We start from the raw sequence: 22924 nt of genomic DNA, 5'->3' as shown, positions 1-22924 counted from the left end.
CTTGAATGAAAAAATGTGTTGAAATAATCGAAATATACTTAACAAATTGTCCCTGACACTACGAAATTTTACAGGAGTACATGAATTCCCCTCGCTCGACTGATTTGACTTGCGTGTTATAGAGGATTTAGGACATGATTTTCTTCTTTCTAATTAATGGCTTTACTCGAAATTAAAGAAACTTAGTCCTTGTTTGAGCTACACTCTTGTCAAAAAAAAAAAAAAAAAATTTTGAATGGTGTATAAATTAAAGAAACTTAGTCCTTGTTTGAGCTACACTCTTGTCAAAAAAAAAAAAAAAAAATTTTTTTTTAATGGTGTATTGATAAAAAATGTGGTTTAAATAAAAAAATAAATAAAATAAAGCTTCCGATTTGCAAGCAACATTATTTTAATGAAAAATGTGCAGTCGAAATGAAATTAAGTGATTATAGAAGAATGTATTTTGATGAAAATAATGGAGCTGAAGGACTTAGTGTAAGAATCATCATAATGATAAAAGTATAAATCAATTGTTATTTTTAAGGGAGGAGATTTGCCCGTGACCAGTAGCTATAAGAGTTCACGGACAGGCAATCAAAATATCTGCTTAACACCATATGAGAGTTCAGGATTCATTTTGCAAACATCAACACCATGCAATGTATCGTGATGGCAGCTACAAACATTTATGCCAACAAAAATAAGTTCGAAAATAACCAGATATATTCATAAGTCTAAAAACTGCATTTCGGAGTTATAAAACAAGTCAAAAATGAGAAGACAACATAATCAGTCTTTGCTCAAACTGTTTTTTATTATTAAAAACAAGCCTCGTGTATCCCACGATCACCCTACATCGAGATTTATTCGGCTAAAAGTGAGAATCCATCTTCCAAACACGGATCTTCAGCACACAACTCATTCTGATCTAATATGGCTTGACGGGTACACGGAAGTTGGCTCCAGCATATACAGCTTCAGATCCAAGCTCCTCTTCAATTCGCAAAAGCTGTAGGCAACAAAGGACCATCAGATGCCTAGATAATATCGTGCTTAATGCTTCATAGTTTAGTAGAAGGTAAGAATGAGAGCAATGGCCACAGATAATCATAATTTGATTGGGAAAATGTCCTCTTAATTGTTGTTGATGTTCCTTGCACAGTATTAGTCAGCATCGTAGTTTTACATTATTCAACTTCTTTTTTATACATCAAACAAGTCTAACATCCAAAACATGCCACTAATGCATTTGAAAACATGAAAAAGTTACCTGGTTGTACTTTGCAAGACGTTCTGACCGGCATGGAGCTCCAGTCTTAATTTGGCCCTGACAATTTTTTCACAGAAAGGAAATCAGCACTAGAGACTATAAAGGAACACAGCAGATATAACTCTAGTCTCTAGTAGAATCAGATTGTAGAACATTACCGTGGCCAACCCCACGGAGAGATCAGCAATGAAAGTATCCTCTGTCTCTCCACTGCATCCAGCAACAAAAACAATTGTCAAATCATTTACTTTTCACCCGTGCAACTTAGATACCTACCATACAACAAGGTGTAATTTTCGTACCTGCGGTGGCTTGCCATTACACCCCAACCGGCCTGTTTAGACATTTTTACAGCTTCAATACTCTCGGTAACCGATCCAATTTGATTAACCTGTTAATTAAAAGAAAAGGCGAAAGCATGTTGTGGTTACATTCTCAGACAAGTTAAGAGAGACAATTAAGCACTTAAGATGCATACAGATATTAGATGATACCTTAAGAAGAAGAGCATTGCAAGACTTCTCCTTGATTGCCTTCTCAACTCTCTGCAAAAAATAAGCAGTACAAATCTTTTAGAGGTACTGTACACAGTAAAATATGCTAAATTGTATTAGCCACAGAAGTTTTCTGAATAAATTCAAGGTAGAGGACCCGTCACCTTGGGATTGGTGACTAAGAGGTCATCTCCCACAATCTGTACTTGAGCACCAATTTCACCAGTAAGCTTGGCGTAATGCTCCCAGTCATCTTGGTCAAATGGATCTTCAATAGATACAATTGGGTAACCAGACACGAATGATTTGTACAGATCTTTGAGCTGGTCACCTGAGATCTTTTGTGAGCCATTATTGTTCTGCAAAAGCACAGGCAAAAGCAATAAAACTGAAATGTCAAATACAATCTTAGTAGTTATGAAGCACCTATTATGCATACAGACACAACCCACAGTACGTGCTTTCTTGAGTATCCTCTCCTCGCTTAAGACATTATTCAAGAATGCAGTCAAATGGAGCTAAGCAAGTTACACAGAGTAAGAACTTGCCTCTTCTTTGAAGTTCAAGTCGTAAGTCTTGTCAGATCCATAAAACTCAGACGCAGCAACGTCCATTCCGATGACAACCTGTACATAACGAAATTGAAGCTCCAACCCCCATCCTCTTGCTGATTAAAGAATGAAGCCAAGAAGGTTTGGAAGACTCACTTTTCCGGTGTAACCTGCTTTTTCAATGGCTGTTTTGAGCAGTTCAAGACCCTCCTTGTTCTCCTGCAGTCAATTAAAGATAACAGAAACTGAATATTATATAAGAACCTCGAGGAAAAAGTTTGTTCAACGTAACACACCGTTCAACCTGAATGTTAGGAGCAAAGCCACCCTCATCCCCTACATTGGTGGCATCTTGGCCATATTTCTTTTTAATGACAGCCTGAAATCAAAGAAAACAAATTCCTAAAAGTCAAGACCTCGCGGATGCGACAGAAACTCATTGACACTAAACTTATAGACATATAGAAACTGCAATTTGGGACAGCCTGAAATCAAAGAAAACCAATTTCTAAAAGTTAGACATCACATATACAAGAGAAACTCTTTGAACCTAATCTTATAGACATAAAGAAAAGTGCATATTGGAAACGTTATGCAAGGGAAACTCTTTGACACTAAGCTGGATATAATAGAAAAGTGAAAATTGGGAATATCTATTCCAAGATCAGCAATAGGCCTAGCAGGATTCACTTCGCATTTCATATTAATACTGAAATACAATTGATGTAAAACTCAATTCAGCACCGGCCATGGACCTAATAATCTAGGACCACTGAAATTCTGTGTCATACGGAGGTATAAAAATGCAAGCAAATAAACTATTGTAGAACTTTCTTATATCCTCAAACCATAGAGTGATCCCTAGAAAAACCCCTTTTAGCACTAGCTGCATGCCAGATAACTTAAAGGAGATAGAAACTCATATAACTCCATTGAAATGGAGGTATAAAAAGGCAACAAAGCAATTGTAGAATTGTTTACATTCTCAAACTATAGAATATTCCCTAATTATGCATTTTGATCATAGATATATGCAGGCTATAGCTATCTTTTACATTAAATTCAGAATAGATACGAACATTGACTACAATTTTTGATAAATAAACAGGTAAATGAATGAAGAGAGAACTGAAACATCATCACACACCTTCAAATGGTGATATACTTCAACACCCATCTTCATGGCCTCCTTGAAAGAGGAAGCTCCAACTGGAAGAATCATAAATTCCTGCCATACAAATTGATGAGAAACTCAAATTATAAGAAATATCAGCAAACCCATGTAAATCTGCAAAAGACATACCTGCATAGCAAGTTTGTTGCCAGCATGTGATCCACCATTGATAACATTGAAGGCAGGAACAGGCAACACCAGCTTCTTGTTACCAGCAAGGTTAGCAATGTGCTGTATCAAGAAATTTGCATACTGATGTCATAAGATAGATCCACTACCATAGTAAGTATGAAAAACAATGTAGATGACCCTAGCAATCTAAGAAACTCTCGTGCAGGTTTTACACTGTTTGACCAATTCAGGGGATCAGTATTTTAACTTTCATGAGAGCGAACCCACCTACTAATAAATTCCCTTATTAGGTGAAAAAATAGTTGGCTGCAGTAAAATGAACTGCAACATACCTTATATAGGGGAATATTAAGAACGGCAGCTCCCGCTTTGCATACGGCAAGAGACACAGCCAGAATGGCATTTGCACCAAGCTGAAAAGGCCANCAATACCACAAAAGGAGAGAAGAAAGAAAAAAGAAAAAAGTACGTGAATAGATCTTACCAGTGGATGCACCACTAGGGACAGCGGCTCTGGCCCAGAGCTTATTCGATAGATGTACATCGACCTACACTTAAAATCAACCAATCAAACATTGCAGAAAAAACTCGCCTCCAGTTTTGCTCATTATCTCAACACCATTAAGCCAGATTAGAAGTGTCATAATCATTATTATAAAAATCTAAATACTGACAAAACCAAGATACAGGCAAAGCAAATCCAAGATTACTGAAAAAGTAAGATTGTAAAAAAAAAAAAAAAAAAGGGAATTGAATGATCAGCGAGAAGGAGGAAATAGATGAAAACAAACCTCAACCGTAGGATTGCCACGGCTGTCGAAGATCTGACGGGCTTTGACAGACGTAATAGTTGCCATTTAGCAGAGAGATTAGCTTCGGATCTATGGGAAAAAAACAGACTGAGGTTTAGAGAGAGCAGTAAAGAAAGAAGTCAGTAGAGTGGAGTAGGTAGATCCCGTTTTTGTAGAAGGTTTAGGCTAATTACGGCCGTTGATTTGCGCGATTTGGGTTTGATTGGGCACCAAGAAATGAAGAAAATGGTTATTCTGCAAATCTATGTGCCCAGACCTCGATCGTGTCAAAAGTACGTGCCAGGCCCCGGTTTAATTCTCATTTCGTAATGGAATTCATGACAGAGAAAGTCAAATATGGTGACTTGATTTAATGGATAACGATCATATTTTTTATTTTTGTAGCCAAAAAATGAAAAACAAACGGGGCCCAAGTAAAATTTAATGCTTGTTTAGTTCGAATTAAATCCAATTTTAATTTAAGTCAAAGTCAAACAATTAATACTAATCATATTTTTCATGGATCCACAACTTTTCAATCACATATTTCAAAAATTTCTATCACAATCAAATAAAAAATGTAATTTTCATCCCCACCAAATACCATTTTAGTAGTGTACAGAACAATTATTATTATTATTATTTTGAATCATTTATTATTATTATTATTTGATATCGTCAAGTTCAGCTTACCAAAATGTTTTAAAAGATCTTTTTTTGTGGCATTCTACGGTAAAATATTTAAATTGTTTTGGTTCACGACCATAGTATCAATCTTCTCTGCACCACATCCTAGCGACATTAATAACTTTAGAGCTCGTAAGGTCAAATGTGAGCTTATTAAATACTCCCAAGATTCTCATATAAGGCGCCGTTTGATTCTCATTTTTCTAATAATGAGAATGAAAAATATAGTTGTTGCGTGATCCACGCAATAGATAGAAAGTTAAATATGGTGATTTGATGTGATGGATAACGATCGTATTTTTCATTTTTGTGGTCAAAGAATGAAAATATGACGAAAGCTGAGTTCTTAATCTTATTTATAAACTAGGTGAAGTAATATACTCTCGACATCTCAATAAACTGGAAGCTATTCTATGATTGTTGTAAGAATCCTAGGCATTGCCAATGGGTTTTAACCACCCTCCAAGGGTGTGTTTGTTTTTAGCATACTATTGCAAGGCAAGCTTTCACTATGAGCAAGTTCCTATTAAACAAGTTTCACGAGATGACGCTTTTTATAACATTGTATAGACATGTCGAATGCATTACAATGGTACGTTGAGGAAGTCTTCTGACTTGGCGAAGGTGAACACTATAGCAAGTTATAACATAATACTTTGAACTTTCAAACAATGGCCAAGGACTAGGATCATTTTGGCTTGAGTACTCTACAGAAGTAAAAATAATGTCATTTCTTTTATTTGTGCAAAACTAAATGATGCGAACCTACGTAGCAACGAACACTACAAAACCTGCAGAAGAATGAAATCGGACCCAAGAAAATTCCAAACAATAAGATTTATGGATTTTGACTAAAAAATGATGGATTAAACAACTCACACAGTCAATAGGATATGTAGACCTTTTAATCACACAATTTAATGAATATAACTTGGAAACTTTAAAGATCGACCCGAAAATTAAATGAACCAAAAAACCAAAGCAATTACAAGAATACTTTGATCTCGTGATTACACAACCCACAAATCTGACTTTGATTGGTGAATACCACGAGAAGTTATCTCGATAAGTTCGATTAATTGTTCGTGAAGAACAAAGCTTTTTGAAACTTCAAGCCTCGAGAGAGAAATCTCCATTTAATTCATAATTCAAGGTTTTAATACAATGAAAAATAGAAGCCTATTTATACTAAAACCTAGGAAATAATTAAAAAGGAATTAAAATTCTAAAACTTAGTTTTAAAAGGAAAACACACCTAAAAGATCACTAATTACCGAACAAAATAGAATCCTACTAGAATTAGGTAAGTCCTGGATTTTGGAAAACCACTGCCGAACTCCTCCATGCGACCGCAATGTTGTGTTGCATGCGGTCGCATGGCTCGCTGGAAATACTTTCGCCAAATCCTTGCACCAACATATGCGACCAAAACTTGGTTTTGGCTATGCGGTCGCATAGCCTTGAATTTCAGCCTTTCGAGTCTTTGCAATTTCCAAGCTACACCAATTAGTTTTGGCTTCCACAACCAACATGAATCTTGCACTTTGGGCTTGTTATCTTCAACATTTGGAACTACATAATCTTGATCAGGTGTTTGCATAATTTTATTGGCTTTGATCAACCCAAATGGCGCCAAACTTAGTTCAAATTCCGACCTTGGCTCCCTATCAAAATGCTTCAATTCCTTGCAAGCTCGAGACGTTTCCCGGATCACATCATTAAATATACACAATGTTTACTACAATCCTTTTTGGTATAGATTCCTTAAATTTATTTTTTCTCGAACTCATTTTCTTCTCAACATTCTTTCAATAATATGATTTTACACGTGAAGTCACCATTTTCTCCTATTTTTTAGCAACGCAATCTTTAAAAATATCACTTTTCGCAATAACTATTTTACAAAAATTTATATCAAACATGTCCTGCATACGAAAATGTAAAAATAGCACATCATGAGTAATAGTTTTCATAGGATAATTGGATGATCTTCCCTAAGAGCTTACATCGACAAGAAGGTTTGACACCTCGATGTCGACTCTTTGCCACATGGGACTGTAGCATGTTCCAAGGGGTTGGGCTGTTCGCCTATTAAAGCGTTAAGTGAGTCGGGTTCAAAAAGTCGTGACACAGTTCGATCCATATACAGTGTGGACGTTAGAGCATTAAGAGGACATTTTCCTAATATGAGAGGATCGGGAAGGACGCACTTCTGATGTAATAATTATTGTGCCCATGGTAAACACTGGCTAGTCGTAATTAATTGATTAATTATGTGAAGAATTTATTAACTGTTTAATTTATAAATAAATAAAAATAAGTGATGAAAGTGTTTTGTACTTATAAGTCCATAGTAACATGTGGTCAAAAATAAAATTTGATTATTTGTAAATATCTATTATGAATTTTGCCAAAATGGAGCTATACGTGATGGGTAAGGTGTTATTTTTTCCAATCGAACAAAATATCAAAATTAAAGATGTGTATAAGGTCTCAAGTGTTGTTACATAATAATAATTGGACACAAAGAGGATTATGGAATACAACGAGCATATTCCTTCCGGTCAAAAACAAGAGACGGACAGGAGAGATATTTTTCCATTTTCACAGTGGTAAAAAGAATCATCTCAAGAATATTCTTATATACCATAAAGCATATTTATTACAATATTATTACAGAAGAGGAAAAAGAAGCACAACATAAAGAAAAAAGAGACCAATAAAGTTTTTTTTTTAAAAAGGGACAGAATAATCATAAATCATTAAAAAAGTCACCCACTTTTTATATTATTTGACGAACAAAAAAATATCATCACAACAACCATTTCAATGCCTTTGGTCTGCTACGCATGATTTTGCTCGTCATAGACTCGTAATGTTCATATATCTTTTTATTCATTTAACTCAAGTTAATATAATGTACAATTGTGAAGAGTAAAACGAATATATATATATATAATATCTCTTTTTTCTTTTTTCTTCTTTGGTGTTATTCAATCCTCATAATCAAAGATTCAAAATAATATAATAATTGACAAGATTTCAATATTTTCTTCTTCTTTGAAATTGTTCGACATCATCCCGTCCAGACACCTTACTAACGTACCATAATAATATAAAAAAATCATTAATATTTTATATTTTTATTAAACAAGTCATAAATTTTAGCCCCTGTATGGTGGTCATTATTTTCATTTTAAAGAGTTTTAAATAGTAATTTTTAAAAAAATGTGTGATTAAAAATAAAAATAAAAATTTTGAATTTACGCATAAAATATTTTATTGTGTAAATGTATAATTAAATGTGATTCTTTAAAAAAAAGTTTTAAAACAATGGAAATAATGTTGTATGCTGACTATTCCTCCACGAGTTGTTCTTTTCAGCGTGTTAAATGTCAACATTGGAAGCTCATTTCACGTGTATCTTCGCTTCTTTAAATTCTCTTTCCCTAAACCCTTTTTGGTAAAAAAAATTTTGAGATTTAATTTTGTGAAAAATATATATATTTTAACATATATATATATATATATGATTAAAAAAAGAATAAAAAATATGAATCTATGTGTAAAATTATTTTATTGTAAAAATGTGTAGTTAAATATGAGCTCAAAGAAAATAAATTTTAGAAAATGAGGAACAAAGAAGAGCAGAATCTTTTTGTGGACTCGATCAAACAAACACATAGAATTAGACATGAGTTCAAATACAATTAGTTGACAATATGTATTCACCATCCATTTTTGAGGACACTTCAACACCCAATACTGATAACTCTCGGATAGAGTATTAAAACGGAAAGGTTCATTAGATAATACGTAAAATCATAATTATAGATACGAGCATTTTCCACAGAAAAAAGGACAAGCTTGCTAGAGCCTCTCTCCGTCCCAACTCGGCTATTCAAAAGTGTATCAATGGACTACATGTTGAACCGAATTTCTGGTATATGCTTTGGTAACGTGTTGAACTTGCAAACGTTGATGAGCGAAATCTTCGTAAAGCTTGTGGGTAAATGGGGAGATATACTACATACAAATCAATGGAAGACCAACCACCTGTCAACTACTGTATTCACCAGATTTTTGGATAAGCTGTAGAAATCAGCTTTCATGAATCTTGCAACATTTACATGAAGATTTCTACTATTTGTCAGTTCAAAACACAATTAATTTTTTTCCTCCACATCATATTATGTAATTCATTATATATATATTTTATATACAAGTAGCAAAATCCTTTCTATAAACCCCTTTCATATGGCAGGGAGGGGGAACTTTGGGGTGAGGGGGTCATAAGGGATGTGGTACACATCTTGATGAGAATTTATATCAACATTCATAGAAATTGTTACTCGACTTTATTCTATTATCATAAACAGCTTTAAAGTTCAAAATGCCTTTATAATCTTGGAAAGAAATGTTCAACGGGTATGTAGATGGAGATCCATACCTAAATACACGATATTTCATCAAATATAAAGAATTAAGACACTAGTTAATTTCAAACAAAACAAGGGCATGATGTACTGCGATAATGTTTCATTTGACACGATGCTAAGCATCTCTCATTTAAGAACTCTGTAGCCCGGCAACTTCAAATGAAAGGGCATAGGGGTGTGGGAGGTTAGACAGAGAAGTAAAACCAAAACATGCCCCTGTTGCAACCGTTGTAGATATAGGGATTTTGAGAATACTCTTTAACGACCAATGGTTAACGAAGGCTTGACAGGTAGTTTAATCAGTTCAACCCCAAAGAGTTGCTTTTGCTAAAACTCAAACAGTTTCTAGAAAACTTGATTCAGATATGAAACTTCAAACTCTTCGACATTTAGAGGGTACACTAGATCAATGAGGATCGACGTTCATTAGCATCTATGTTTCATATGCATCTACACGTGTTCAACTTAACACGGAGACAAAAATGCAAATACAAACATTTTCTATAGAACTGAGAGTAATGTAAGCTTCAATTATACAGTCTGTTGCAGCATTGCACTAGTACAAAGAAACTCCAAATCCATTTAATCACATGACAAAAGCAATGATCTTGCTAACTTGGACTGCTCAAAGATAACAAGCATATCATTCAACACATCAATGCTAACTGTTCATATTCACCTTTTAGGACCAAATGATGTGATTGGATCCAAAGGCCTTGTGCTACCTAAACAATCAATACATGAAAATAAAATGCTTCATCCGTTCCCACCAACATTATTCAAATTATACATTTTTGGATTGCTTATGTTGCATGCACATGATACATTAACAACGGAGTCTAGAAACACATTCAACTACAAATATGGTACTTTGATTGGATTGGGTGTCATAACTAGGACTACAATTGAAAAAATCAACAGGTAAATTATAGAATGCTAAACTACAATGACTAATTATTTGAATGCAAGCGATTCCTTTTGAGAGGCTCAACTTCATATGTTATGAAGAGGAGCACGAGAGTCAGCTGGAATAGGGGAAAGAGGAATATCAGAGCAAAACAGGCAGAGGTAGAAGAAAATTCAGCCAATGGCTTTAACTGACATTCAACTCGAGAGCTGGCGTCAGTTTTGTGAAATCATAAATTGCAAAAGTTAAAATAAGTTAAGTTTTCCCTTCTCACGCTTTTGTTTCTGTTATAACCGAGGGAGTGGGAGGAAGGGCGTGAAAGATTTGTGCAAAACTCTCTTTCTAAGTCCCATTCTCCTCTCCTTCTTTTCACTGTTATCTTGCTGTAATCGTTTTTCATCATTTCAAGTAATATACTGGGCATTGACTTTCCCCCATTTTCTGGTTTCTTACTGTTAATTAATTGAGTTTGGGTGGGAGATGAAGCTCAACCATAACATTATAATGCAAAGCTCAAACCAGAACTATAAAACCAGCAAGCACCAAACACAAATTACTTATTTGGCAGTTGGCACTAACAATTCTTCGGCAGTTGGCACTAACAATTCTTCATTGAAAACTAGAATAATTAAAATGTTTATTGTGAGTAGACTAGCTGCTGAACAGATTACTAAGACGCTGTCCTAATATTACCTAAGCCAGGTCGTACTACCATGGTATCCAACATATGGTAAAACATAAGTGAATACAACTGTGTTGTTCCTAATAATGGTAAACAGAAAGCAGATAGTTACAATCATCATTTTAGACTTTGAAAAGTTTCTCATAGCTAGCAACCCAACTCCAAATATCAGTCTCGTTTATTAGACAGCACGCATAAAAACCCTTTATGGTATGTACTTAAAGTCGCACTAAATAAAAAAGACAGGCAAACAATTTTATGCACAAGCACAGCTAACCTGAATGTACATATATGAGTAAACACTAAGCTGTACGTCTAAATATCTTTCACCATATCGATACAATCACAATAACCATTTTACAAAACACAAAGACTTTCAGAATTTGAAAAGAGTGATCTATAAATTACCCACATACAAAACTCATATTCAGACCATTCATAATCAACCTTAGCCATATTTTCCAAATCAAATACTCATAAACACCTAAAACATGTATACACAAATGCCAAAAAACTAATTGTTGTCTGCATTTATATAGCTATTTCTGCAAGGACACTTCAACTACACGGTGAAATAAACATAACTTTTTCTAGTGAATGAGTTAATGAATCTATCTAAGAGGAGCTTAGTTCTATTCAACATCCATCAAGGCGAGGGGAATGACTCCGGTCATTATGTAATCAACAAACCAAATAGCTTTCACTTAAACCATAAATTTCCAGCGCAGAGGCAACATAGCCCATGGATTTCATCTGAATGTCTATAAAACCTACCACATTTATTCATAGATATAGATACCATTCTCATCCTCGTCATAATCTACAAAACTCAACTTGAAAAGTTCAAATAAACATAGAAAGAAAAAAAGTTACCCCTCAAAGGGCTTTAAGCATATCTTCAGCACTGCTAACATTAAAGGCGCCACCCTCCTCCAAATTCAAGATTTTCACAACCCCATCTTCCACATACATAGCATACCTCCTGGATCTGACTCCCAGTCCTATAGGCTTATCGCTCAAATCCAGCTCGCAACCAATAGCCTTGGTAAAATCGCCATTCCCATCACTCAACAACAACACCTCATCACCAATATTCAGGTCCTTCTTCCAGGCTTTCATCACAAACGCATCATTAACAGAAATGCACGCAATTGTATCCATCCCCTTGGCCTTTAACTCTCCGGCCTTTTCCACGAATCCCGGGAGATGTTTCTGGGAACAAGTGGGAGTAAACGCCCCCGGAACCGCAAAGAGAATAGCTTTTTTATTGGTAGTCAGCTCAGACACAGATACTGTTTTAAGCTCGTCAGAAGAGTCGAAATAGGAGAGGGTAGCGTCCGGAAGCTTGTCCCCGGAGGAGATGGTGGCGGAGATTTTTGGTGCTCCGGTGGTGGAGAAATTCAAGGGTTTTGAGTGGTGGAATTTAAGGGGAAATGGGGTAAAAGAGGCGGAAGAGGAGAATATGGAATTGGTTTTTTTGTGTGGAGCGAGAAGAGAGATGGGTTGCTTTATTTTAGGGGAGGAAAGGAGTTTTGCGAGGGCAAATGAAGCACTTGTTGCTGCAGCCGCCATTGCCATCGCTGCAATTTCTTCTCCGTGTGTGTGAAGTGTAGAAGGGTGTGTCCGTGTGTGCGTATTTTAGGGATGAATTTTGGAATTTTATATGGTGCTGGGATTTGTGAGGATGAAACAAGGGCGACGTTTCACGGTAACGGAATTTCTTCAAGGAGGACAGAATCTGTGAGACGTGATAGAAAAATGGCCTGATTAAATTTTTTTCCTTTTTTCTTCTCCTTTTCCATTAAGATGTTTGGCTAAATTTGAATAATTTATTTATATAAAGGCCGGTCTAACAAGACTTTTGAAAAGTTTTTTTAGGTCAAAAAGCTGCATTTGTGTATGTTTAGGCAATTTTTAGGAAGTACTTTTTTCTGATTAAGCTTATTTGTAGTCGTTCACTGCGACAATCGCTCTACGTGATATACACATGGCAGGTGATTATTTGATGCATTAATGAATTAAAAAACTATCATATTAATGCATCAAATAATCACCTATCATGTGTATGCCACGTAGAGCGACTGTCGCAACGAGCGACTACGAATAGCATACTCTTATTTTAAGGGGGAAAATGAATTTTTGAATGAATATTTCTTCTTGTCCATGTTGGTTGACGTGTTGCTATACAGAATGAGCTGACAAGGAGATATTTAAAAATGTTAAAAATTTCATTTGGCCGCCATTGGAAAAACGAGTCCACCGAGCCATTTGAAAAGGGTCCAAATACAAAATCATTTTACTCTCAGCGGCAAAACAAACTCTCTTCCCCAAATTTCGCCCCAAAAATTTTCACTACAATCGTCCGACCTTTGCTCCGGCGCTGCCATCTTTTTCTTGAGTTAATCTAAGAGATGATGGACAAAGGTAATGGGTAGTTTGTAATTATGTCCAAAATGCAATGTGTTAATACGCCCACCTTATTTTCCTGTTTGTTATTTGAACTATTCCTACAGTAAATTTTTCTGATACACACTAATGTGTTTGTCAGGCTCGGTTGGGTCTTGCTTTGTTTGTGTGAATTTGCATAAAACCTAAAAATAACGATTTGCCCAACTCTGAAGGACGGAAATGGTGCCTTTTTTCTTTGTACAGTGTAGATGCATAACTAAATTTTTCGTGATAAATGTTGATTTTGATTCATCACTTCGCGTTGGTTATCTTGAGTTGTTGATGCTTAGAAATAGATTCATACCCACCACTTGTCTCTTGTGCCCAAAATGTTTTATATAACTTGGAATGAGTGTATTCTATCAATTAGAGATCACAGCATTAGCATTAACATTGTATCTGATTTTTGGTGCAGGGTAAGATATTTTGGACGATGTGGATGACATTATTTTGGTAGAATCTGAGTTTGAGAGTGTGAAATTATTGGATGATGAAATCATAGAAAAAGATGGTGCGCGAGTGCCGGAGGTCGGTATATTGGAGGAACCCAATGATTGCATCACACCATGGAGTTAGGCACAAAATTTATCTAGTTGTGATATGTAGATGTAGTATAAATTAAGTGTTGGCTGGAATTGTAGTTGTAAACTTCACAAAAATGCTGCATGTATGCATCTTCAAGCTGATTTTTCTTGCGCTGTGTTCACCAAATATTCGGTTGAAGTTTCATGTCTTTATTACAACTTTAATGATGTTATGCTGTTGATATATGCATTTGAATCTTGATATACAACTGTGAGGGATTCGTTCTTCTAGAATTAACGATCATTTCACCAATAAAACAGAGGTTATGCTGCCCAAATATTCCCATCCACAATAGACAATAAACTACCATTTCATAAGTGAAATTACATTAACATTTACTGCAAAAGTTCACAAGTGTTATACATCAACATTTCATAAAATTGAAATTACATTAACATTTGACAACATCTTAGACAAACAAAGTCACATTCCGCATTTGCATTTGCATTTACAAATCATGCCAGCCCCTTTTTGATATTGGTTTCTTCAATAATGCTACATAGCCACATAGTTTGACACAAAACTTGACACAATGAGGTGGAAAATGCAAAAATAATAATAATAATAATAAAATTAAAGAGAAAGAAAAAAACTGGCGCCACTGAAAATTGGGTGAAATTTGAAATTTTTAAACGTGCCTTTGACCCGATCCAAGCCCATTTCATCTCCAATTCAGATTTTCAGATCCCCTTTTCAGCTCATTTGGCTCTCTCATCTTGCCCTAAATGCTTCTACCCGGCGATTCTGAAAATACCGTTAAAGGGAACGCTCGTCATTTTACCAAATGAGCTCTCCATTTCAAATTCTCAGATCCCCTTAGCCGCTCATTTGACTCTGAAATCTTTCCCTAAATGCTTCTACTCTACGAATTTGAAAATACCGTCGAAAGCACGCTCGTCATTTTGCCCTAATGTTACTAAGCAGCTATTCAATTGGTACCGATTAGCAGAGAGCTTAGGTGAAACGTCGTCGAAAGCCATGGTTTCAATGTTGTCGAAATACTCAGTGTTTCAGTTCTAAGATGGTCAGGCACTTCTCGTTGATTCGTAGTTGCTACAGCAAATCGTCTTTGACCACATCTAGAGAAAGCTCAAGTATATAAGTATGAAGTCCATGTTTCAATAAATGGGTTGAAATACCTTGTGTACCGCTCTCAAAATGGAAACATGTCCTTCACTAGATAAGAACGAGACATTTTTGGCTGAGGAAGAGGGAGTTAAAGGCTCATTTATTCCTATAATATGCGTATTTAGCTTCCATCTTAAACTGGAATGTTCACGAGTCATTCGGTTACTATCTAGTGAATGTTCATGTTTCCTGCAGATAGAGAGAGATTACTTTATTTGCTTCTGTTAATTCATTTCATGTGTTGACTGAGGGAGTCTGAGATTATCATTTTGTTTGGTGTTTGATCCCCAGGCTAAAATGAGAGGGAAGAATTATGGAGTGTGCCATAATTGTAGATTGAAGGGATATTTTTTTCGTGGAATGCCCGAATAAACGACCTTGCCCATGGTGTAAACATGCGTTTTTGAAGTGCTTCGAGGTGTAGAAGAACGCTGAAAACAAAGGCAAACTGTTCGAAACGTGCAGCGTGAAATGTGGTCATTGGGAGTGGGTGAAATAGAAGGAAACGGGTGCTAAATCGAGTTCAGTTACCAGCACTCAGGATCTGTCTTGCATGTTCGAAACACGATGCCGAATAACTGGTGATCAAGACATGGAGATTGCTATGAACATGACCATACGCAAACGAGGAGAGCATGTCACCAAATGGGAGAAGAATGGACAGTCGTCAGCTTGAGCTAAAGTTTATTCGTTTCGAATGAATTGTAACTCAAATTATGTAAATGAAATATTCTAGATTGTGATATAACTAGTGTTCCAATATTGTTCACTTGAATCTTTTACGTTGTGTGAACCATGTTTAATTGGGAAGTATGGAGCCTATAGTTTTGTTGAAAATTTTGTGATAAGTTCTCGCTGCATAGGCTTACATTGGCGTGAATGTTGTTTTAACTTTTTTGTTGTGGAACTTTCACATGGTTGTCTTGCTAATTGGTGTACAGATGTTATAATTAATTTGTGAGGTTTTTTATACCATTGCATAGAGGAATTGGCAGAATAACCAATAGAAAGTAGAAGAAAGCAAATGCTCGTTGGGTTATGCAATCAAATTGTAGTACTAGGTTCTATGCTTGTGTGAGATCTCCAACTGTTTTGTTAAAAATGTCCATTAGAATATGCTTCCTTTAAATCGCAAGCGTTTCTCCTTTTTCAACGTTTTCTACTGCATATGTATCCCATAATTTTTGCTATGTAGTTCTTTAAAATTGAGTAAAACTAAAATATTTGATGGAATTGACATCCAAAAGCCCAAAAATGTTTATGATGTTCTTGGATGATGTAATTGATAGAAGTAGATGGTGCTTTAATTGATCTTGACTGTATTTGTTCAGGTCGATAGAATAGTCAAGAAACTCAAGCTTTTTTTGCCCTTTTTTTCCTTTCAAGTTACTCTTAATTATCCTTGCCTCCACCAATATTACAAGATTCCAGCCTCATTCCTACACTATATCCACATCCCACAAATTGTGGAGAATTCACGTTGCAGGATTGCGGAATGTTCAGCCTCCTTGTTATTTGGATTTGACTAGCCTGGATCTTTCAATCTCACTTATGTTAGGTAACAAGACGATTTTTTTTTGGACGTCCCATTTCATGAAATTTTGGTAAAATTAAACGTTCTTGTGATTTCTGTGTATGGTTTTAGAATATTCAACTGGAGGTAACATCTCGTCTTCAGATTAATATCATAAATTTTTTAGGATATCAAGAAGATACTCTATAAAATACAAAAGCTTAACATAGAAAATTGGCAAAAGCATAAGTAGAAGAAAATTGCTCAAAAATACATGCACAAGTACATTAAAACATAGAAATAACTTGCATCCAGACTTCCCACAAGGAATTAGCGCAAAAACAAGGTTTACAAACCATTCACCCTGCAAACTAAAAGTTCATTCCTAAGTCATACATTAAAATTCTAACATATGCATAGATAAAACTCGAGGAATTGCACGAAGAGAGTGAAGGTCACTTGATTAGCCCTCTGCCTTCAACGGAGTGTTGTACATGTTCTTGAGAAGGTCTTGAATTTCGCTGTACATCATTTGGGACGGGTGCATCTTTTGGGTTTGATAATGTGATAGACGGTCCAACTTCCGTAGGTGCATCCGTGTTTCCTCCATCAAAATGCATTCCTAAACCTACATAATGAATATACATAATGAACAATGTTTGCATAGCACTAATAAATATACATAATGAACAATGTTTATTAGACGGTCCAACTTATTCACCTTGCATATTTAATGTAGGAGTTGTTGCCAATGAAGGGTTTAGACACGTGGATTGCAAGTGTTATGTGAAATGAAGATTTTGGTTCCCACCTTGCGTGAAATAGCATTATTAGTAAATACTACATTATCATTGAAATCAAATGATTAACAAATGCTAACCAAAAGGAGGTTCGTATAGGAGAACGGTAGCGACATGTGTAGTTGTTGAGACGACTGGAGAATGGGCGCTGCAACCATTCCCATATCACTTCCAGGAACCTTCGTTTTCTCCCGTTTGGTAGAACCCGTACTTGCCTGCAAAACAAGGAAGGTTGTTAGACATTATCCCTATATTGAGTTTGCAACAACCGGAAATATGCAACATTTGAGTATTACCTTAACTTTGCTCGAAATGGTTTCTAATGGGCTCTTCTTCCGAAGTTTCTTTGGGGCACCTTTTCTTTTCACACATTCTGGATCCCTTATGTTACCGCTTGCAGTATCCTCTAGAGCTCCACATTGGAATGATGTCCGAGTCATATGTGGGGAGAGGACATTACTGTTAGTACGATTTGTTTCCATCATCTCTTGACATTAACTGTCAATCCAATCAATTATTGCATCAAATTTCGCTTCATCTTCTGTTGTCAGATCGGCCAATGTCGCAAAGCGTTGACACATTTTGTCGTACTTCAATTGCCATGGCATACTAATCAAACCATCATAGTTCACTGCTAACCTCGTGTGGGCCCTACTCACATCTCGTCGCCATCTCCGTAATATATATCTTTCGAGTATGGATTTCACATCATTACGGACCAATACTGCGATCATATGTCTACAAATAATCCCTCGAAACTCAAAGTTGTGGCAATTGCAAGTGATTTCACATTTATCTCTTTGAAATGAGACAAAAAAAACTTTTTTTCTTCGAATGCTCGTCATTTATTACATCCTCCCGTACCTCGTACGTTGCCCCCGATAATCCCTCAGAGACAGAAACAAGGTCGCAGTACATTTTACCCGTGAACTCCTCTTGAACTTCCTTAAATTTCGAAATTGTGTAAACTGCTTGAAATTGCTTCTCAATTCCATATCTCGATGCGCATGGTACCATTTGCTAGAACGACTTGAAGTCTGCTTGAAACTCTTTCTCAACCTTATTTCTCAATGTTTGTTTATATTGTTTAACAAATTGCTTCAACGTTGTCTTCGAATGTACATAACCATCAAAAAATACATACATACTCTCACTGCATTGAGTAGTTGACATCCCTATCCAGAATGTGGTTTTTAGATAGCAAGGTACCCAACATTCTCTGTTCTCGTACAAACCCGCTAACCACTCATTCTCATATAAGTGAAACCTTTCTACCATCACTCTCCAACCGTTTTCGAAATCTTCTACAAACTGACAATCGTAGACCAAACTATGTATAGTAGTGAATATAGACCCCTTATCCACATGGTATCCGAACTACTCAGGCAACTTCTTCAATATGTGCCACAAACACCATCTATGCTTTGTATTAGGAAACACAATCTGGATTGCATTTTGCATAGCCCTATCCTGATCCGTAACTATCCCATGCGGAACCTATCCATGCATGCATTGCAGCCAGGTTCGAAAAAGTCAGACAAATGTCTCTGTATCCTCATTCGAGACCAGACCACATCCAAGGAGTGTCGACTGTCCATGGTGGTTCACTCCAACAAAAGGAGCAAATGGCATATCGTACTTATTCGTGAGGTATATGGTGTCAAATGTGACAACATCACCGAACTCTTTATATGCTTGCCTACTCCTATAGTCTGCCCAAAAAACATTCTTTAGACGCAAATCGTCATCCAGATCTATACTAAAGTAAAAGCCCGCGCACTGTGCCTACATTTTAGAGAAGTATGATTGCAGTGCTGATGCGTCCCCTTGTACAAGTCTTAAACGCCTAACTTTCTTAACATAGTTACGACAATCCTTCTCGATGCAACTCAAATTCTTATACCCACCCGCTTCAACAACTGTAGAGTTGAAGCTCTTGTGTAATGGAATTCCTGCCATGTCATTCACTTCGAGTCTTCGTTTAACATGTGCACTCAACTCTCAGTAGCGTCGATACAACCTAGACTTCGAAGGGCTTGTCTTATGATTGTGGTCTAGATGTACCTTGTTAATCTTCCATATTCCACAAACATCTTTGGATGCGCAGATCCTGGCTTTACATCCACTCTGCATGGTTGCTTGCAGTTTCAAAGAACCGCTTGTGTTTTTTATTCTTTTCCCTTCACGGCTACAAACAAATATAACATTTCTCCATACTCCGTCATCATCCTTTACCGAATTTCGTTTCCTAACCGGGAAACCAATTTCGTATGCATATCTTTTGTACAAATCGAAAATTTCATTCTCATCCTTGAATTTCATACCCGGCTCGGGCACAATCACATCATCTCCAACTAACGTATCATCACCCGCTACATTCATAATATCCACAACATCCTCATTATCGCACTCTACCGGTATAATTTCATCCACATATTCCGAAATTTCTTTCCCTTCATCAAACAAATTATTTAACATGTCAAATAATTTATGTAACTATAATTCAAATAGAAACTAGTCAAATTACGGTGGACTACAATGCAAATAATCGTTTGAAGAAAAGTAGAAAATATAATGGTTCAAATCAAAACGAGAAGAAGCAAAAAATTAAGGAAACTAAAATACAGCAAGAGAATTATATAGAAATGTCCAATGAGCATCTCAGACTTGTGAATCCCCATGGGTTTTCTTCACTAACAATCAAAGTGCAAGGATAACAATTCAGATAAAGCTCATCATTGATGCTCACTCTCGTCTCATATAACCTAATAAAAATTAATAATTTGTAGGAAATGAAAATAATAATAATTGAGTACCGATTGGATCTCGACAAGCTTAATGTATTCTTCAACTCCAGTTTGAAAATTTCAGATAGATAACGCAGTTTATTCTCACGTCATCAATCCATGGGAAAATTAAAACATAGACAGAATTCAAAGGGCAAATTAAAACATAAACAGTCTACCTACTTATATCGCAATGTGAGACCATCTATCAGTAACCAAGTCAAGAAACTGTAAAGAGAGAAAATCACATTACAAATCCCCTAATTCCAAACGGTAAAGAAGGAAACCAATACCTTTTTCGATCATCTCTCGGCTGAAAAATGTTAGGTTCATCTACTTCTAGAGTCTTTTCCCAATGCCAACCCCTTCTTCATTCAATGTAGTACACGCAGACGACGCAATCAACAAGTTAGAATTTTGGATTTACAAAATATGCATAGTAAGTGTCTAATTAACCTAAAATATTAGTCAAATACCTATTGATTAAGATTATTCAAGAATGATGAAATGGGTTTCTCTACCAGCCACTGTAGTTCGATTTCTTTTCCAGCCAAAATAGGTATTTGTCATGCGCCATGTACAGGAGAGAAGGGATGCAGTTGGATCTGGTAACAAGATCGCGCCATTGCAACCGGCTGAGGCCTACAGATCGCGCCACAATAAGGACGAAGAGTTCGAAAGACCTAGACACGGGTTTTAATTCGAAGTGAAAATGACAAAATGAAACGGGTTTTCGCCGAGATACGGGTTTAACAACTGGGCCGGGTCGATTTTAACAAGTGGGCCGATTTTAAAATTTTCAAATTTCACCCAATTTTCAGTGGCGCTAGTTTTTTTCTTTCTCTTTATTATTATTATTTTTTTTTCCATTTTCCACTCATTGTGTCAAGTTTTGTGTCAAACTATGTGGCTATGTAGCATTATTGTGGTTTCTTAGAATTGCTTTTAAGCATGTTGCTGAACGATGTCTCCAGGATATTAGCATCACCGCAAGATGAAGCCCATAGAAACTGCATGGCCTTATTTCCAGATAACACAATATCATAATTTTCCGGATTCGCCCTCGTTTCTCCTCTCACCCCTGGAATAAAGAAAAAAATGAAGTAAATAATTGGAAATGCACAAATACAAGTGGGAGCAGCAAGCATTAGAGAAAAATTGTAAACTCCTCTGATACATTCTCTGCTCTCTAATGATCAGATGTGCATATGACATAGCATGCAAACAAATGGAGAAACATTATTGAAATAAACAATTTCAATTCAATATCATCAAAGATGACAATCCTTCTGTTCCACAAAATACAACCATTAGATTAACTAATTCTCGGGCAATAAATGGCACCATCACTGCACTTGCTAATTGAAATGATAGCAAGAAAATGTGGAGTGTGAGTCATTTAAACTAACGTAAGCAGTAAAGCACAAGAAATCATATTTCAAACCTATTGGGAATCCGCTCCCCCCACAAACGAGTTGAGTCCAACACACCACAAGTGTTATTGAGCGTCATATACTCATTGTATTACAATGGTAAACGAAAACACAAGACAAAAATTTGGCATCATCCTTCCTACCATCGGAAGGTACAGCCACAACATTTCAACTATTCAATATGAAGAAAAATACATGTGAGAACCTTTAAACTAGTTGACTGGTTAAACCGAAACCTGAGCCCATTTGTGTATAATTCCATTCACAGTCAAGATGTTGAAGGCTAGATTTATGAATGCATTGGTCTATCTCTTAACAATTTAAGATTATGATAAAATGGTTAATAACTATCCAAAAAAATACAACTTTTGAATTATTTATAAATCATAAGAAAGTAGAGAAACATTACTCATAATCAAAATGTTCATATAGTAAAATATAATCAAAATTCAAGAAGACGGTGGGTTGCAATTGAAAATTCAGATTTTGGGTTGAAACTGGAAATTCAAAAATCCAAAAATTTGGCAGAGAGTATGTAAATCCACACACAATAACAGCTTCAACATACCCATGTAAATCACGTACCACGCTCACCTAATTTTGGCTGCAGATTTAGCTGGAGAAGACGGTGGTGGGCCGGTGGCGGATTTGAATGACGAAAAAACAACTGAAAGACTTGAGGAAAAAAAATGACCGAACGCCTTCGAGGAGATGGATGAAGATGGGATGGAGAGATGACGGAGTCGCTGGCCTTCGATTCGCCTTTGTTTCGCCGTCGATCGCTTAAGGGTTCATTTGGGATTGGGGAGATACGAATGAGAATTGCAAAATTGGGCTGGATTGCTAGGTTGCCTTAAGCGTTGTTCCTGATTTTTTTTATTTTTTTTTATTTTTTGTCTTTTTCTACCTCATTCTGTCATCCACTTCTGTAACTCAGTAGCAAACTCGTTTTTGAATAGTGTATTGATGAAAAATGTGTGATTAAAAAATAATGAAAAGTTTTGAATTTGCGTATAGTATTATTTTATTGAAAAATGTGTGGTTGAAATGATATCAAAACAATGTAAAAGAATTTATTTTTTTCAAAGAATGAGGATCAAATAAGGGTTAAAATTATTTTTA

General features: G+C 35.9%; 3 protein-coding genes across 15 annotated transcripts; all 3 read right to left on the bottom strand.

The window, feature by feature from the left end:
* Positions 1 to 683: 683 nt before the first annotated feature.
* On the bottom strand, positions 684 to 4696 carry LOC111412743 (enolase-like). Its single transcript, XM_023043665.1, has 13 exons — positions 4395 to 4696; positions 3936 to 4151; positions 3601 to 3702; positions 3445 to 3525; positions 2602 to 2676; positions 2454 to 2516; positions 2295 to 2372; positions 1911 to 2105; positions 1747 to 1797; positions 1555 to 1643; positions 1411 to 1462; positions 1253 to 1309; positions 684 to 991 (listed from the first exon to the last, which is right to left on the bottom strand). The coding sequence occupies exons 1-13, from the start codon at positions 4458 to 4460 to the stop codon at positions 911 to 913; spliced, it is 1206 nt and encodes a 401-aa protein (XP_022899433.1). The 5' UTR covers positions 4461 to 4696; the 3' UTR covers positions 684 to 910.
* A 4216-nt stretch (positions 4697 to 8912) lies between these two features.
* Positions 8913 to 12870, bottom strand: LOC111412721 (peroxiredoxin-2E-2, chloroplastic-like). 5 transcript variants are annotated; one of them, XM_023043646.1, is made up of 2 exons: positions 11983 to 12870; positions 8913 to 9144 (listed from the first exon to the last, which is right to left on the bottom strand). In XM_023043646.1, the coding sequence occupies exon 1, from the start codon at positions 12685 to 12687 to the stop codon at positions 11986 to 11988; it is 702 nt and encodes a 233-aa protein (XP_022899414.1). In that variant the 5' UTR covers positions 12688 to 12870; the 3' UTR covers positions 8913 to 9144; positions 11983 to 11985. The 5 variants fall into 5 exon arrangements, 4 of the variants coding, with proteins under 4 accessions (XP_022899414.1, XP_022899418.1, XP_022899423.1 ...); XM_023043650.1 differs by having other exon boundaries at positions 9050 to 9147; XM_023043655.1 differs by lacking the exon at positions 8913 to 9144 and adding an exon at positions 10031 to 10245.
* Positions 12871 to 17017: 4147 nt separating this feature from the next.
* On the bottom strand, positions 17018 to 22659 carry LOC111412694. Of its 9 annotated transcripts, none has more exons than XR_002706087.1 (7): positions 22397 to 22659; positions 20846 to 21450; positions 20663 to 20737; positions 17880 to 20036; positions 17664 to 17798; positions 17505 to 17594; positions 17018 to 17411 (listed from the first exon to the last, which is right to left on the bottom strand). XR_002706087.1 is itself a non-coding variant. In XM_023043619.1 (4 exons), the coding sequence occupies exons 2-4, from the start codon at positions 18066 to 18068 to the stop codon at positions 17406 to 17408; spliced, it is 330 nt and encodes a 109-aa protein (XP_022899387.1). In that variant the 5' UTR covers positions 18069 to 21450; positions 22397 to 22659; the 3' UTR covers positions 17018 to 17405. The 9 variants fall into 9 exon arrangements, 1 of the variants encoding a protein (XP_022899387.1); XR_002706086.1 differs by having other exon boundaries at positions 20663 to 20734; XR_002706085.1 differs by having other exon boundaries at positions 20663 to 21450.
* Between the last annotated feature and the right edge of the window lie 265 nt (positions 22660 to 22924).

Source organism: Olea europaea, chromosome 2, assembly GCF_002742605.1.
Source record: "Olea europaea var. sylvestris chromosome 2, O_europaea_v1, whole genome shotgun sequence".
Taxonomy (NCBI): domain Eukaryota; kingdom Viridiplantae; phylum Streptophyta; class Magnoliopsida; order Lamiales; family Oleaceae; genus Olea; species Olea europaea.
This window is presented reverse-complemented; position numbering and strand designations above follow the sequence as displayed.

What these genes read in the sequence shown, in the direction of transcription:
- LOC111412694 (XM_023043619.1), bottom strand. Translation starts at nt 18,068, where the DNA reads ATGATGGAAACAAATCGTACTAACAGTAATGTCCTCTCCCCACATATG. An exon ending in CCATTTCGAGCAAAGTTAAG is followed by an intron (nt 17,799 to 17,879) that starts GTAATACTCAAA and finishes CTTGTTTTGCAG; the next exon opens with GCAAGTACGGGTTCTACCAA.
- LOC111412721 (XM_023043646.1), bottom strand. Translation starts at nt 12,687, where the DNA reads ATGGCAATGGCGGCTGCAGCAACAAGTGCTTCATTTGCCCTCGCAAAA.